Source organism: Rutidosis leptorrhynchoides, chromosome 4 (genome assembly GCF_046630445.1).
Source record: "Rutidosis leptorrhynchoides isolate AG116_Rl617_1_P2 chromosome 4, CSIRO_AGI_Rlap_v1, whole genome shotgun sequence".
Classification (NCBI taxonomy): domain Eukaryota; kingdom Viridiplantae; phylum Streptophyta; class Magnoliopsida; order Asterales; family Asteraceae; genus Rutidosis; species Rutidosis leptorrhynchoides.
This window is the reverse complement of record NC_092336.1, coordinates 250,794,524-250,813,163: the sequence shown is the minus strand read 5'-3', so window position 1 is coordinate 250,813,163 and position 18,640 is coordinate 250,794,524. Positions and strand designations below refer to the sequence as shown.

At 32.1% G+C, this 18,640-nt stretch overlaps 1 protein-coding gene across 1 annotated transcript; it reads left to right on the top strand.

The window, feature by feature from the left end:
* Window positions 1-800: 800 nt before the first annotated feature.
* On the top strand, window positions 801-2,852 carry LOC139841560 (serine/threonine/tyrosine-protein kinase HT1-like). The gene is made up of 3 exons (XM_071831770.1): window positions 801-1,322; window positions 1,673-2,146; window positions 2,580-2,852. The coding sequence occupies exons 1-3, from the start codon at window positions 801-803 to the stop codon at window positions 2,850-2,852; spliced, it is 1,269 nt and encodes a 422-aa protein (XP_071687871.1).
* Window positions 2,853-18,640: the final 15,788 nt, after the last annotated feature.

The following is an 18,640-nucleotide window of genomic DNA, read 5'->3' as shown; positions in this document are numbered from 1 at the left end:
TGGTTGCAGATTCTCTCTGGAGGTCATCAAATCCTTTTTGGTATGTTCTTGATGGTTTTTTTTTTTAAATTATAAATCTTTATCTTTATAATTTTCAGGCTTTGTTAAATAAATGACTCTTTCTTTCGACCAAAAATGTTTGATGTGCCTTTTAGGTTACATATATCCTGAGATGATTTATAAAAATTTAATTAGATATATGCATACCTATATGTTGAATTAATCAAATGTATATCGCATTATCTATGTTATCCATGAGATTTGGTATTTAATCATGCATTTAGACACTTATGCTGTTGATTTTAGCAAAAAATTGAAAATTTTCATGAATATTTGGTTCATACAAATATGGAGGCACAAAGAGTCAATTTGGGTTAAGTAAACAATGTTGTCAAGATATGAAATTATAAGGTGCTTTTGACCCGTCTATTTTTACTTTTAAATTTCGCATAAAAATAATGATATAGTTTCAGAAATCTTTATTGGAAAAAAAGTTATCCAGCGATTTTATTTCATGAAATTCCCTGTTAGCAAAACTTTAGGATTAACTGCACCAAAACATATGACATTATGCATTAACAGTCGACTGAAATGACTTATATTGTGTGTAATAAACTTCCAATTATTGATACTGTAAACATCTAACATTAACTTGTAAACTGATGACAAAAATAGGCTGAAACTTCTCCTATACCTAAAAGCTTCTCCATTTGATCAAAGTTAATGTGTTTTGTATGAGCATGGTTTAAACGAGCAGGTGCTCGATAGGATTTTGACATTAAGCCAAATCCAATCGCAGGATGCAACCTACCCCTTCTGGCGTTATTGTAAATATCGATCAAGAACATGGTAGCGATAGTATTGAGATAAATTCTGATCAAAACACGCATATCGAAAGACTAAAAAGTGAACAAGAACCTAAAGGTAAAAGGTTAACGCGTGGAAAGTCAATGCTTGATTTTAGGTCACCTTCGATATGTTCTCCTCTTCCAAGATGTTTTAGTTCAACAAAGCTTCATGACAAAAGAACAAGGAAAAGGACGCCTTCTTGGTCGAAGTTATTTGATTGTGTTGGAGGAAGAGTTACTTCATTAGACGTAGATGATTATGAAATGGTTGATCTTTCAAAACTTTTTCTTGGGTTTAAATTTGCTCATGGGGCACATAGTCAGCTTTACCATGGAGTGTACGAAGATGAAAACGTTGCAGTTAAGATTACGAGGGTGCATGATGAAGATGAAAAACTAGCAATTCGGTTAGAAAATCAATTTGTTCGAGAAGTTGCTCTTTTATCTCGTCTCCAACACCAAAATGTCATCAAGGTATATGTTTACAATGCAGCTTTTGCATTTTCATGATGGCGTTTTGAAAAACATGTCACAACCTTTTTTTTTAAAAGGCTACAACTACTGTAGGATCGTTTTTAGGCCCAACAACATGTATAATATATAAGCTCACGAGTCCCTTAGTACTCTAAAATCAATTAAATCAATTGGTAGTAGATGGAGGTTCCCATAAACTTTTGACTATAGATTTGTTTTTTTTTTTTTTTTTTTTTCATATCCGATGTGGGATTCACAATTAACTTATTCGCTCCAACATTTACGCTCTTACAAATCATATTTAATCACTATTTTGCTAAACAAAATTCATTTACTTTTGGGGTTGACAGTTTGTAGCAGCGGGTAGACAACCACCTATCTTGTGTGTTATCACCGAATATCTTTCAAAGGGTTCGTTGAGGGCTTACTTGCATAAACTTGAGGAGAGTGACGTAGAAGACAAAGAGAGTCTATCTTTTGAAAAGATTATTAGGATGGCTTTAGATATTGCTCGTGGCATGGAATATGTTCATTCACAAGGCATTATTCATAGGGATTTGAAGCCCGAAAACATACTAATAACACAAGATTTTCAGTTAAAGGTTGCTGATTTTGGAATAAGTTGTGAAGAGGGGAATTGTGATGTTGTATTCGATGATCCAGGAACTTATCGTTGGATGGCACCCGAGATGATCAAAAAGACTCCGTATGGCCGTAAGGTTGACCTATACGGATTTGGACTCATTTTATGGCAAATGTTGGCCGGGACCATACCCTATAAAGATATGACCCCTATTCAGGCAGCTTTTGCTGTCGTGCATACGGTAATTTTTGCATATTTCTTACCTCCTTCCCAAAAAAGAATGTTTCCTTGGAATTTTTGTTTTTTTTTTTTTTTTTTGAAAGGCGAAGCAAAAAATTTTATTATTAAAATTTTTCTTACTCCCTCCTTCCCAAAAAAGAATGTTTCCTTGGAATTTTTGTTGGATTTAAGAAATGTGTGACAAATGTCAGTTTTGCCCTTATATTCAAGGTAAGTTTGACTGAATTTATTTAAAAAATAAATAACTATGAGTAGTAAATTAGGGTAAATTGGGAAGTTTAACGATATATCTTGGATATGTTTTGCATATGGACAATTATTTTGAGACGGATATAAATAGTAAGGTGGATACTTTTTATGTGACGAAGGGAGGATATTGTTTAGTTACATAATAAGTTATGGATCATGAGAATTTTTCGTTTGAAATCTTGTAGAAACTACGACCGCGTATTCCAACTGAATGTCCTGCGGCTATGAAAAGTTTAATAGAGCAATGTTGGTCTTCTAATCCACGCAAAAGGCCTGAATTCCGGCAAGTTGTGAAGATTTTAGAAGAGTATGAAACATTACTTATTCATGATGGAAACTTGAATCTTTCACAATGTGCATCGCCTTTAGAAAGCAACAGCAATCATCAATGTACACAAACGACTCGTTCCTATAATCATCAAATGAACTCGCCTACCCCTAAACCGAGGTTCTCTTAAGGCTTATTGTTTCAATTCTCTGCCTTTTTAATCTGGAGAATGAAGCTTTTTTTTATATAACTTTACTGGGTCATAATGTATACAGAAGTTTTCTGTTTTTGTCATTCTGCTTTACTTTTGTATTCTTTTATGCAACTCTTGTTAACTGTTTGTATATTTATAATTTAAAGCTGCTACTAGCCCAGGTGTTGTTCAACTATTTTTAAGAGCTTACAGTTCTAAAATATGGATTTGTTTTTATAACTATAACTAATATATATATATATATATATATATATATATATATACACACACACATATATATACACACATATATATACACATATATATACACACATATATATATACACACATATATACTAGATTTAAGAGCCCGTGTGTTGCACGGTATCTCTATAAAATAGTATTTAAAAACGTTAATATTAGTACCGATTAGCTGTATGATACAATTACAATGATCAAGTAGGTACGTAATAGCATCTCCATTCGTAAAGTGCTCCATGACACTAAAAGAATGATTACTGTATATTATAATTAAAACAACTACATGTGAGTGAGATAGAAAAAAACATTCTATATCTATACAATACGGTCTTCAAAGGTCACTGCATCTATACAATACGGTCTTCAAGATCACTGCTGCTTTCTTATTTTTTATGGAGTTTAGTCCTTTTTCTTCTTGGATGTTGTAGACTCGGTAGGTACCTAATAAACGCATTACTTCTGTTAAAAAGCATATCCATTCGTAAACTACTTTCAATAGACTGATTAAATTATTATGAAGTTGCCTCTCTTTGACACATTTGGGTATCTTCTTCTGGTTCTACTTATACCATAGCACATACCTCAGCAGCCCAAATTGCCACTATGAAATAACATAATGAAATGAAGTATAATAAAAATCGACTCATTCATAAGTTAGCCGATCGACAATATAACCTCTCAACAACGGCCAAAAATGAGCATTAAATAAGGATCTTACGTCCTCTTCGTCAATGTCATCCTGATCTTCAAGCACTTGTGGAGGGTCAAAGAAAGTAAAGAAACATTCAGACTTTTCTGTGTTTGTGTGAGTGTTAACATTAATTGATCCCAAACTTAACTTCTTTTTTCAGTGTCTTTTGCATTAACCATTCAATGTTATTCATGCAATGTACCAACGCAAAAATGCAGTTAAGAGGACAGTATGGTATTGCAGTAATCATATTGTGATATGAAATATGGTGGGTTACCCTAGAGCCTACCATAGAATGGGCTCATCCACATCAATCATAAGGTATACTTTGATAAAGATTGAAAAACCTTAAATTGGTAATCTTGTTAAATTAAACTTGATACCATTTAGCTAAATTTGAATAGTGAAAATGTTGAATTCGGTGTAGTCTCTAAACGAACACCCAAAATATGAACATTATTTCAATAAAAGTGAAAGTTTATTAGCAATTGTATAACTCCACAAACAATATCTCTGTATTTTAGAACATAAGTATTTAGGCATACATGGTAGTATACCTAACATATTATTCCCTACATCTCAAAGCAACAACATTTAAGCTTGACAACAATTTTTAAGTGGCAATCATGATTCATGAGTTATAAGAATTTGCATTTCACGAATAGTAAAAGAAGGTGAAGAAGTATAACAATTAGAATACGACACCTGTCATAGCCATACTTGCAAAGCTTCAGGTTGGTTATTGGTGGCCAAAATTCTGCTCAATTTACTAAATGATCATGTTAAAATAAATTATGTCTGCACGTATCCAAATTTCATATTGACGAATATCAAACTCAAAAAGAATCTATATGAATTCTGCTCGACATATTACCCATTCTAAAATAACGACATCCACATTCAACCACGGGCTTGACCCTTTTATCACGAGCATCCTTATTTAGATTAATGCAATTTTTAATGGTTGGTTGTTCAATAAGCATGTAACTAAGTGGTTAAATGATCAAACAGGTATTGAAATCTATCTATCCAGTGATCTATATGAGCAAGCAATGTATTTTAAGAAATATCAAAAAGAAAGTCGAGCCTTTTTTACATGTACAATACTTGTAAATATGTATAATAAAACCAACCTCTGGGTTGACAATTTACCCAATTCGCCAACCCGCCCAAAATTACACCAACATTTATCTCTCATTTTGTGAAAGGCCCATCGCCTTTAGATAACACTATGGTTAACTATATCAAAACCTCTTATAACTTAAAGATATAAATATGCAAGCACGTTAGTAGAGTATAGTGGTTATTACCTCTCCCATCACTGATCGCTGTCCAATTCTGAAAGATTAATGTGCAAGGTACAACATATAACTATATGACTAAATTCATTTGAGCCTTCGGGGTCACACATATATACACCTAGACGTTAATATACTATATATATATTATATATATATATATATATATATATATATATATATATATATATATATATATATATATTACTTAAGTAATAAAATAAATGTAATTACATTAAATTGATTAATTGTTTAAATTAATTTACAAATGTAATTTGTTAGTAGCAAACAAAAGCTAAAGCATAAGTGAAAAGAAAAAAGAAAAGAAAAGAAACAAAAATTTGTTAGTTGCAATTTCTTTTTCCTCCAATAATTTTGAAGTTGGTTACTTACTCCATAATATAAAAATTAAGAGTGTACCACTTTATTCCATATATATACAGAGATGTGGTCTTTGTTTTTAAAAAGGGAGTCAAGGAAAGAAACCAAAGAGAGTAATCTATTTTCTGTTGTTTTTGGTTCAACGTAAACAACAACAAAAATAAAAGCTTCAAATTAGTTATTGTCTAAAATTAGAATAAAGCAACATCAAGTTTCTTTTGATTCATTTTGAGAAGTCTTAAGCCAAATATTTACGGAGTATCATCATATTAATTGTTTCACACAATTAATCAAGGGTTGATTAATTTGTTACTTGGGTATTGGACTAGCATCCATTGACGATCGCTTGAAGTGTAGTGTGGACTATCCAAAGAGACGGTCATACTTTTGATCGTGAGTTTCTCTCCATCAACCCAGTTCTACAAGAAAGGTATATCGTTTACTCACTTTGTGAATTTATATATTTTGACAATTATTAGTGGTGTAACTGGATCTAATGGAACCATTAATTGTGTGTATGTTTTGTAATGTAAAATAAGTTTATTTTAACTATCCGTTGCGTTAATTTGTTTTGAAAGTACACACGGTTTTCCATCAGTGGTATCAGAGCCGCTTTTACACCATTTTAATTGTCACGTCATTTTCTCAGATCTAGTTTTGTGATGAATTGGTAAAAAAAAGTAAAAATAAATTTTTTCATAGTTTCAACATGTTTTTTTTTTAAATTAAACCTCATGAGGCACAATTAAGATCTGAAAAATATCACTGTTATAAATTTTGAATTTATTTATTATGGCTTGAATAATTATTGTTTATTTTATTTCATGGTTGTACACATGCATTGTAACCATGGACAAGCCATACATAGTTTTTAATAATGTAGTTATTAGAATTGTGATTGCACACATAGCCCATAATGCCCCGGCCTATGTATGATTGTTGTGATTGTTGATTATGGCAATATTATGTCATGTTGATTATTTGTATTATTAAGGCCATTTTGAAGCCAAAGTTGTATTATATTTATATTTATTTTTCATTTTCATAGTATTGTATTTAAATTTATTTCTATTTGTAAAAGTACTAGTTTAGTTGTATTTTCAAATTTAAATAAATGTAACAAGATGAAGATTGAAGATAAAATACAACATGCTTTTGGTTTAGAAGATGGCGAACAGGTCAAGTTGACAACGATGGCGTTTGTCAAGTTTTCACTTGATTCTTGAATCAAGTGGGAGCTACGATATTACCTTTAGTTTGACATCTTGATCCCATGTCGGCTCATGGGATCGAGCATAGAATTTTTGGGCTAGGCTATGTGTGTGTGATGCATGATATGGTTGTCTTTTATTTTTGCATTATTCATAATTGTTGATTAGAATATATGCTAAATGTTTTTGATGAAAACATCAAATAAAACCGGTAACAGTTTCAATGATTAAAATTGATGATTTTAAAAAAGTTAAACTCTAACGAGTTTAAAGTTAAATGATTTTTGAAACACAAATTATATATGATCGAAATCTTTTAAAATTGTTTTAAAACGATACACGTCTGTGTATTTGTTACTTTTATATATAAAATAAAACAACAAACTAGACGCATAAACACGATCGACATATATAAAAATTGGTTAAAATAATTTTTAACAAATAGTGTAGCGAATCTTGTGTGGATGCATTATTCGTTAACACAAACATTTTAAAATACCCGTCAAATTTAAGTCATGCCATCCAATGAGCTTGCAAACACTCCTCGTTATTTTTTGGTTACGGTGAGACCTAATCGAATTATAGCCACGAGGTGGATTTTCAGTTACGAGTGAGACTAGGCTGAATTTCCACTGTTTTCAAATTGGACGACTTAATCATATTCATGGTAAGACCTGAGTTCGAGGAAAGGATGGGACAAACATGCCAGTAGATAATAGTGGTTTGTTGAACAACACATATTTCTAGGTCCCATAATGATCTAAGAGTTGCATTTGTGATGCAATTGGTAACCGCTACCTACCAATAGACTCTATAACTGCTAGCTGATCAACAGATGTAGTTATGGAACCTCTATGTGGATCTTAGGCTTTCGTAAATTAATTGTTTTCAAATATATTAAAACCTGTGTAGTTAATTTATTAAAGTACAATATCGAAATTACTAAAATTGAATCTTGTTCTTTTGTAGATGTCAAACAATCAAAACGTAAACCAAAATACCCTCCGTTCTTTGTTGGAGAAGGAGAAACTCAATGGTTCAAACTTCCTCGATTGGTACCGCAACCTAAGAATTGTTCTCAAATATGAAGGGAAGTTGAACAAAATTGAAGAACCCTTACCCGAAGCTCCTCCTGAGACAGCTACTGCTGCTCAAAAGAATGCTTATCAGAAGTTGTTTGATGAGCAAGAGAAGATAGCTTTAATCATGCTTGCTACTATGACTTCTGACCTCCAAAAGAAAATGGAAGATCGTACAGCATATGCTTTAATCATGCTTGCTAGTATGACTTCTGACCTCCAAAAGGAAATGGAAGATCGTACAGCATATGATATGATGACTGAGCTAAAAAATATGTTTCAGAAACATGCTAGTTAAGAGTTATATGAAACTTATAAGCTTCTTCAAACATGCAAAATGGAGGAGGGTCAATCAGTGAGCTCTCATGTCTTAAAAATGAAAAGCTACATTGACCTATTGGAAAAACTTGAAACTACCTTGCCGCCTAACTTGGCTGTGAACACGATTTTGGTTTCACTACCAAAATCGTATCACCAATTTGTGATGAATTACAATATGCAAGGTTGGTAGAAATCTCTGGCAGAGGTATACTCGATGCTCAAAACTACTGAACAGGATATTTCATATAAGGTTTCCAATCCAGGTGTCCTGATGATTAGGGATGGTAAGGTGAGAAAGAATAAGCCGAAAACTTGAGGAAAAGGAAAAGGCAAGTCAATTGCTAAGAAAAAGATTCCACCACCTCCCAAGAAAGAAAACCCAGCGAAAGACGCCGAATGTTTCCACTGTGGAAAAGTTGGCTACTGGAGGAGGAACTGTCCTTCCTACCTATCGGAGTTGAGAAAAGGCAAAGCTGGCCAGACCAGTAAGTCAGGTATATTTCATATACAGTTATATATTTTTTCTAGTGATTCCTGGATTTTTGATACTGGTTGTGGTACTCACATCTGTAACAATGTGCATGGAATGAGAAGAAGTAAGAGACTGAAGAACAATACACTATACTTAAGAGTGAGCAATGGGGCTTGAGCTACTGTCGAAGCTATTGGCACCTATGAGCTTACTCTACCTAGTGGTCTTATTGTTTTGTTGGAACAATGTCATTATGCTCCTAGTATTACGAGCAATGTAATTTCAGTTTCTCTTTTGAAAGATGTTGGTTTTGAACTTACTTTTACGCACCTTGGTATTTCAGTTTCTAAGAATAATGTATTTTATTTTAATGCTATTCCACGTGATGGTATTTTTGAAATTGATATGCATGGTGTGATTTCAAATAATAATTCTGTATATACCTGTACTGCCAAATGAGTTAAGCAAGACTTGAATAATACCTATCTATGGCATTGTCGTCTTGGTCATATAAACAAACAAATTGAAAGGACCCGTTCATATACATTATAAACGATTCACAATAGTTGATTACATCGCGAGGTATTTGACCTCTATATGATACATTTTACAAACATTGCATTCGTTTTTAAAAGAAAAACTTTCTTTACATCGAAAATTGACAGGCATGCATACCATTTCATAATATCCACTATCCAACTATAAATTGACTTAATAATAATCTTTGATGAACTCAATGACTCGAATGCAACATTCTTCGAAATATACCATGAAAGACTCCAAGTAATATCTTTAAAATGAGCAAAAGTGTCACGACCCGGAAATTTTTGACCAAATTTAAACTTAATCTTTATATGTTTCCGACACAATAAGCAGAGTCTGTAAGGTTGAAATCTTAAAAACTTTGAACTGTGTTTAATATATTCATTTGACATTCGATTGCTCTCGACGATTCACGAACAATTAATCGTAAATAGATATGTGTGTATGGTTAAATAAATAATAATTCGAAATATAATTAGAAGTATTATATATTGTTGTTACTAAAAATTAATAAAATAAAAAAATAGGATATTATAATAATTATTATTTAAAATATATCTATATATATAAATAATGTATATTAAAAATAAATATTAAAAGATTGTAATACTCGTCTGATGTTCCGATTGATATTAAGCAAGTTAAATTCAAACATATGTAATTTTAAAATAAACGGTGATACGAAAATGAGTTCTATAAATTTTAGACTTATTAAAAATGTATTTAGGAACTATTTGTTAAGTTTTAGCACTTTTTATATTTTACCCAGAATTGGGAGTGGACAGTGAGTTAATTTTTGTTTAATAATTTTAAATGATTAATGATCAAATTTTATACCATAATGACCAAAATAAATATATAGTTAATTTAAAATTTTAGAATTTTTCCAAAGACTTTTATCCGCCACTGTTTAACAACGGAGCGCGACATAATATCCGTAATTAGAAACCGTCGGCAGAAGACACCAAAACAAACGATGGCTTCACTGTGTCATAATTGTAGTGTTTGAATTAGTGATAAAGTTGCTTTAGGTACATATATAATATTCATATTCATATACATAATATGACATACATATGCACACAACACAATTCTTCTTCTTCTTGTGTCCTCCTAAACACTGTCACCACTTCAACAAATTACTATCATCACCTTTGTCCACACCAACTTCATCATTTCACCACTTCGAACTAACCATCACCACAAACCATCTTATTCACCAAAAGTTTTCACCACCTTAACCCACTACAAACCGAACCCCAACACCATTAGCTCACCACAATTCCACCCTCACCATCAAACATCACCCATGCTACCTCACAACACCATCGACAACCATACTTGAAAACTCCCACCATGTAACCTACTATTACGAATACTGTTTCAGGTTCCAAACGCCTCAGACCTGGAACCACTGATCACCTTTATGATTGTTGTTTAAGAACCTTCATCAAGAACACCACCACTCGTTACATTTTTTTTTCCTTTCGAAAACCTACAACAATTGCCATAACCTCCACCAAACCAATACCATCGAACACCATCAATTGCTGCTAAACTATTTCTGTTCACGACTGTTTCTGTACGGTTGACACTCAGACACAACCCAAACGATGGTGCTGCCACTCATCTTTTTCCAGTTCTGGTATACTGTAACAATCGAACAAATAATAACCATGTATATATGCTATTATTCTGTTGTTATTTATAATGACATGAACACGAACTAGATACCATCGACTACCTCTTTCTCTACTGTTACTATTTTTTTCTTGTTTTCTGATCGAAACCCTCAAACCAACACCGTCTTCTATAGTTGTATTGCTACACGATATACCTATTTATTATTGCTGCCACCTTCTACTTCTTTCTATTTTCACATCTACTCAGCTCGAACCAAACCCAACCCCTTTTTGCTGTTGCGTTGGCAGCCAGCTGTGGTCACTATAAGATTTCAGTTGATCAAATGATCAAAACTCGCCACCATGCTTGATTTCTACGGTCATCTGTCTGAATTACAATAAAATAATTGATTGATTAGTTTCTGTATATGAATAAAAAGATGAATGGAGGATGGGGTCAAGACAGGGACATGTTCCTTGGATTCTTCTATTCGATATTTCAGCTACACTATTCGGTGACCATTTTTTTTTTGTGTCATTCACGTAATAAGGTAATGAAGATTGGGTTTGGTTAATTTCCTTTATGGGCTTCATGATCCATTGGTAAAATAATGGACTCTATGTTGTGGACTATAGGCTTTTGGACTTGTGGATGGTAATGTTAAACATGGTAATGATAAAATGACGGGAATATTGATGATTATGATTATGAGTACGAGTATGATTAGGATTTTTGTTACATGATGACTTGATTGTTAGAAAATGATAATAATGGTATAAGTTAATGATGATGATATTTGATGATGAGAATGATTCGATGATGAGGTTAAATAAAGATAATAATAAAGGTGGTGATAATAATATTTAAGAAATATTGATCATGATTACGATCATGATCATGATGAAATTGATAATGATTATGTTATAAAAATGATACGCGTAAGATGATGATCGTGATGAAAATGAGATGATATTGATCATATTAGGATGATGATGATGATAATATGATTTTGATAAATGTTATTGATTGTGACATGCGTATGATTGTCATGAGTTAGGATGATGATCACGATTTAAGTATGATGATGATTTTAGTTAGAATGATGTTAAATATGATCACGGTGGTAGTAATTACGAACTGATGAAGAAGATGATTATGATTATGAACATGTCATGATCATGATTAAAGATGATGATGACCATGAAGTTGAGATTGAAGGATATTATGAAAAGGAAGATGAAAAAAAAAAAAGAAAACTGATACATAATCGGGGTAAATTTAAATAGAGTAGGAACTATCTCAGAAAAGCCGCGAGCAGATGAATGGTTTGGAATGTTTTCGGGTTAGTGGGAAGTCGCGGGTTTGAACCCGGGCTAGGGCATTTATTTTAGGCTTGTTTTGAAGGTAGTCTCTTTTTATTATTATTATTATTATTATTATTATTATTATTATTATTATTATTACTAGCAAATCATTATTATCAAAACTATCATTTTTAAACGGAAAAATATTTTGTACATAAAATATACTTATTCCATATATCATAATTGTATTAATATTTCATATAATTATATATCAAAAATAGTAACATTACTTATATAAATACTTACATATAACCAACTATCCATATATATATTTTTTATAATAATCATAAATATAATATATAGATATATTACTATAACTAAATGTATAGATATTAATCATTTTAAAATATATATATACCAAATAAATATATATAACATATAATTTAAAATATAATATAAGTATACGTTTTTAAATGGAATTTAGTATAAATTCTAATATAACTATAAATATATAAATAATACATAATAATAAATGAAATTTTGTGATTTACACTATATGTATTAATAAATATACAATTGATATAGGTTCGTGAATCCGTGGCCAACCCTGCACTTGTTCAATGTCGTCATATGTATTTTTACTACAAAATACAGTATTGTGAGTTTCATTTGCTCCCTTTTTAAATGCTTTTGCTATATATATTTTGGGACTGAGAATACATGCGCTGCTTTTATAACTGTTTTACGGAATAGACACAAGTACTTAAAATTACATTCTATGGTTGGATTATTAAACCGAATATGCCCCTTTTTATTAAGTCTGGTAATCTAAGAATTAGGGAACATACACCCTAATTGACGCGAACTCTAAAGATAGATCTATCGGGCCCAACAAGCCCCATCCAAAGTACCGGATGCTTTAGTACTTCGAAATTTATATCATGTCCGAAGGAGGATCCCGGATTGATGGGGATATTCTTATATGCATATTGTGAATGTCGGTTACCAGGTGTTCAATCCATATGAATGATATTTTTGTCTCTATGCATGGGACGTATGATTATGAGAAATGGAAGTATGAAATCTTGTGGTCTATTAAAATTATGAAATGATTCTTTATGATAAACTAATGAACTCACCAACCTTTTGGTTGACACTTTAAGGCATGTTTATTCTCAGGTACGAAAGAAATTTTCCGCTGTGCATTTGCTCATATTAGAGATATTACTTGGAGTCATTCATGACATATTTCAAAAGATGTTGCATTCGAGTCGTTGAGTTCATCAAGATTATTATTAAGTCAATTATATTTGGATATATTATGAAATGCTTTACATGCCTGTAAACTGTCGATGTAACGAAAGTTTGTCTTTTAAAAACGAATGCAATGTTTGTAAAATTTATCATATAGAGGTCAATTACCTCGCGATATAATCAACTGTTGTGAATCGTTTGTAATCGATATGGACTTCGTCCGGATGGATTAGGACGGGTCTTCACAAAAAGCACTTAAATGTCAAGTTCATATTGATTATAAACGTTCTATATTAATTGATTTTGTCGCGAGGTTTTGACCTCTATATGAGACGTTTTTCAAAGACTGCATTCATTTTTAAAACAACCATAACCTTTATTTTATCTATAAAGGTTTAAAAAGCATTACGTAGATTATCAAATAATGATAATCTAAAATATACCGTTTACACACGATCATTACATAATGGTTTACAATAAGAATATATTACATCAAAAATAAGTTTCTTGAATGCAGTTTTTACATAATATCATACAAACATGGACTCCAAATCTTGTCCTTATTTTAGTATGCAACAGTGGAAGCTCTTAAGAATCACCTGAGAATAAACATGCTTAAAACGTCAACAAAAATGTTGGTGAGTTATAGGTTAAACCTATATATTATCAAATCATAATAATAGACAACAAGATTTCATATTTCAATATACATCCCATACATAGAGATAAAAATCATTCATATAGTGAACACCTGGTAACCGACATTAACAAGATGCTTATAGAATATCCCCATCATTCCGGGATACCCATCGGACATGATAATTTCAAAGTACTAAAGCATTCCAAATTCCAGAATGGGGCTTGTTGTGCCCGATAGATCTATCTTTAGGATTCGCGTCAATTTAAGGGTCTGTTCCCAAATTCTTAGGCTACCAAGCTAAAAAGGGGCATATTCGGCTTCGATCATTCACCCATATAATGTAGTTTCATTTACTTGTGTCTATTTCGTAAAACATTTATAAAGTTGGATGTATTCTCATCCCAAAATATTAGATTTTAAAAGTGGGACTATAACTCACTTTCACAGATTTTTACTTCGTCGGGAAGTAAGACATGCCCACTGATCGATTCACGAGCCTATACAAATATGTACATATATATCAAAGTATGATCAAAATATATTTACAACATTTTTTATTACGTTTTAATGATTTGTGTTTGTTAAGTCAGTAGTCCTCGTTAGTAACCTACAGCTAGTTGTCCACAGTTAGATGTACAGAAATAAATAAATATAAATTATCTTGGATCAATCCACGACCCAGTGTATACAAGCCTCAGGCTAGATCACAACTCAAACTATATATATTATTTTGGAATCAACCTCAACCATGTATAGCTAACTCCAACATTACTGCATATAGAGTGTCTATGATTGTTCCAAAATATATTATATAGATGGGTCGATATGATATGTCAAAACATTGTATACGTGTCTATGGTATCCCAAGATTACATAATATATATTAGAATACATGAATAATACAATATAAGTTTGTTAAGTTATGATTTGTATAGAATTGTTACAATATTTCCCGTAGCTACAACAATAAAAAAAAATCCAATCTTGTTTTACCCATAACTTCTACGTTTTAAATCCGTTTTGAGTGAATCAAATTACTATGGTTTCATATTGAACTCTATTTTATGAATCTATACAGAAAAGGTTTATAGTTGGAAATATAAGTTACAAGTCGTTTTTCTAAGAGGTAGTCATTTCAGTCGAAAGAACGACGTCTTGATGACTATTTTGAAAAACATACTTCCACTTTGAGTTTAACCATGATTTTTGGATATAGTTTCATGTTCATAAGAAAAATCATTTTCCCAGAAGAACAACTTTTAAATCAAAGTTTATCATAGTTTTTAATTATCAAACCCAAAACAGCCCGCGGTGTTACTACGACGGCGTATGTCCGGTTTTACGGTGTTTTTCGTGTTTACAGGTTTTAAATCATTAAGTTAGCATATCATACAGATATAGAACATGTGTTTAGTTGATTTTAAAAGTCAATTTAGAAGGATTAACTTTTATTTGCGAACAAGTTTAGAATTAACTAAACTATGTTCTAGTGATTACGAGTTTAAATCTTCGAATAAGATAGTTTTATATGTATGAATCGAATGATGTTATGAACATCATTAATACCTAAAGTTTAGTAGGTAAACCTACTGGAAGTGACAAGAAATGATCTAGCTTCAAAGGATCTTGGATGGTTTGAAAGTTCTTGAAGTAGGATCATGACACAAAAACAAGTTCAAGTAAGATTTTTACTTGAATTAAGGTAGTTTATAGTTATAGAAATTGAATCAAAGTTTGAATATGAATATTACCTTGAATAAGAAAGATAACCTACTATAAATAACAAAGGTTTCTTGATCTTAGATGATTACTTGGAATGGATTAGAAAGCTTGGATGTAAACTAGTAAACTTGAAAGGATTTTCGAAGTGTTCTTGAAGTGTTCTTGAAGTGTTCTTGAAGTGTTCTTCCTAAGATGATTATAGCTTGATTCTTGAAGTAATTTTTGATGAAGATGATGATTAGCTACTGGCAAAATTCGTTCATAAGTGTGTGTGTGTGTGTGTGTGTGTGTTGAGAGAGAATTAGAAAGAGAATTGGAAGTGAAATGGAGTGAATGATGAGTGGTAAGTGGTGAGTGGTGAGTGGGGTTAAAAGGAGTTCTAGTTAGTTGACTAGTTCATGGTAGAAGTTAAAATTGATTAGTCATGTAAGACATAATCAAGAGTGGAATCCAATGCTAGTTCCTATTGGTATATACCCACAGTAAGTACGTCTTGAAGCTGTGTATAATACGGGTATGAATACGCCTAGAATTCTTGATGAAAAAAGAATGGGAATGTAACTTTAACCATTTTCGTTAAGTATGAGTGTTTTGATATATGTCTTGAGGTCTTCCAAAAGTATATTAATATATCTAAATACAATTCATGTATATACATTTTAACTGAGTCGTTAAGTCATCGTTAGTCGTTACATGTAAGTGTTGTTTTGAAACCTTTAAGTTATCGATCTCATTTAATATTGTTAACCCATTGTTTATTATATCTAATGAGATGTTAAATTATTATATTATCATAATATTATGATATATTAATATATCTTAATATGATATATAATTTTAAATGTCGTTACAACGATAATCGTTACATATATGTCTCGTTTCGAAATCCTTAAGTTAGTAGTCTTGTTTTTATGTATGTAATTCATTGTTAACATACTTAATGATATATATAATTATCATTTTATCATGTTAAATATAGTGTAACAATATCTTAATATGATACATATGTATTTAGTAAGAAATTGTAATAACGATAATCGTTATATATATCGTTTCGAGTTTCTTAACTTAGTAGTCTCATTTTTATGTATATAACTCATTGTTAATATACTTATGGAGATACTTACTTATAATAATCTCATGTTAACTATATGTATGTCCATATATATATATCGTCATGTCATTTTTACAAGTTTTAACGTTCGTGAATCGCCGGTCAACTTGGGTGGTCAATTGTCTACATGAAACTCATTTCAAATAATCAAGTCTTAACAAGTTTGATTGCTTAACATGTTGGAAACACTTAATCATGTAAAAATTAATTTCATTTAATATATATAAACATGGAAAAGTTCGGGTCACTACAGTACCTACCCGTTAAATAAATTTCGTCCCGAAATTTTAAGCAGTTGGAGGTGTTGTCGTATCTTCTAGAAATAAGTGCGGGTATTTCTTCTTCATCTGATCTTCTCATTCCCAGGTGTACTCGAGTCCTCTATGAGCATTCCATCGAACCTTAATAATTGGTATCTTGTTTTGCTTAAGTCTTTTAACCTCACGATCCATTATTTCGACGGGTTCCTCGATGAATTGAAGTTTTTTGTTGATTTGAATTTCGTCTAACGGAATAGTGAGATCTTCTTTAGCAAAACATTTCTTCAAATTCGAGACGTGGAAAGTGTTATGTACAGCCGCGAGTTGTTGAGGTAACTCAAGTCGGTAAGCTACTGGTCCGACACGATCAATAATCTTGAATGGTCCAATATACCTTGGATTTAATTTCCCTCATTTACCAAATAGAACAACGCCTTTCCAAGGTGCAACCTTAAGCATGACCATCTCTCCAATTTCAAATTCTATATCTTTTATTTTAATGTCGGCGTAGCTCTTTTGTCGACTTTGGGCGGTTTTCAACCGTTGTTGAATTTGGATAATCTTCTCGGTAGTTTCTTGTATTATCTCCGGATCCGTAATCTGTCTATTCCCCACTTCACTCCAATAAATTGGGGACCTGCACTTTCTACCATAAAGTGCTTCAAACGGCGCCATCTCAATGCTTGAATGGTAGCTATTGTTGTAGAAAAATTCTGCTAACAGTAGATGTCGATCCCAACTGTTTCCGAAATCAATAACACATGCTCGTAGCATGTATTCAAGCGTTTGTATCGTCCTTTCGTTCTGCCCATCAGTTTGTGGATGATAGGCAGTACTCATGTCTAGACGAGTTCCTAATGCTTGCTGTAATGTCTGCCAGAATCTTGAAATAAATCTGCCATCCCTATCAGAGATAATAGAGATTGGTATTCCATGTCTGGAGACGACTTCCTTCAAATACAGTCGTGCTAACTTCTCCATCTTGTCATCTTCTCTTATTGGCAGGAAGTGTGCTGATTTGGTGAGACGATCAACTATTACCCAAATAGTATCAAAACCACTTGCAGTCCTTGGCAATTTAGTGATGAAATCTATGGTAATGTTTTCCCATTTCCATTCCGGAATTTCGGGTTGTTGAAGTAGACCTGATGGTTTCTGATGCTCAGCTTTGACCTTAGAACACGTCAAACATTCTCCTACGTATTTAGCAACGTCGGCTTTCATACCTGGCCACCAAAAATGTTTCTTGAGATCCTTGTACATCTTCCCCGTTCCAGGATGTATTGAGTATCTGGTTTTATGAGCTTCTCTAAGTACCATTTCTCTCATATCTCCAAATTTTGGTACCCAAATTCTTTCAGCCCTATACCGAGTTTCGTCTTTCCGAATATTAAGATGTTTCTCCAATCCTTTGGGTATTTCATCCTTTAAGTTTCCCTCTTTTAAAACTCCTTGTTGTGCCTCCTTTATTTGAGTAGTAAGGTTAGTGTGAATCATGATATTCATAGATTTTACGCGAATGGGTTCTCTGTCCTTTCTGCTCAAGGAGTCGGCTACCACATTTGCCTTCTCTGGATGGTAACGAATCTCAAAGTCGTAATCATTCAACAA

Coding starts and splice junctions, on each gene's coding strand:
- LOC139841560 (XM_071831770.1), top strand. CDS start 801: ATGCAACCTACCCCTTCTGGCGTTATTGTAAATATCGATCAAGAACAT. Junction 1,323..1,672: donor AACACCAAAATGTCATCAAG/GTATATGTTTAC, acceptor TGGGGTTGACAG/TTTGTAGCAGCGGGTAGACA. Junction 2,147..2,579: donor CTTTTGCTGTCGTGCATACG/GTAATTTTTGCA, acceptor GAAATCTTGTAG/AAACTACGACCGCGTATTCC.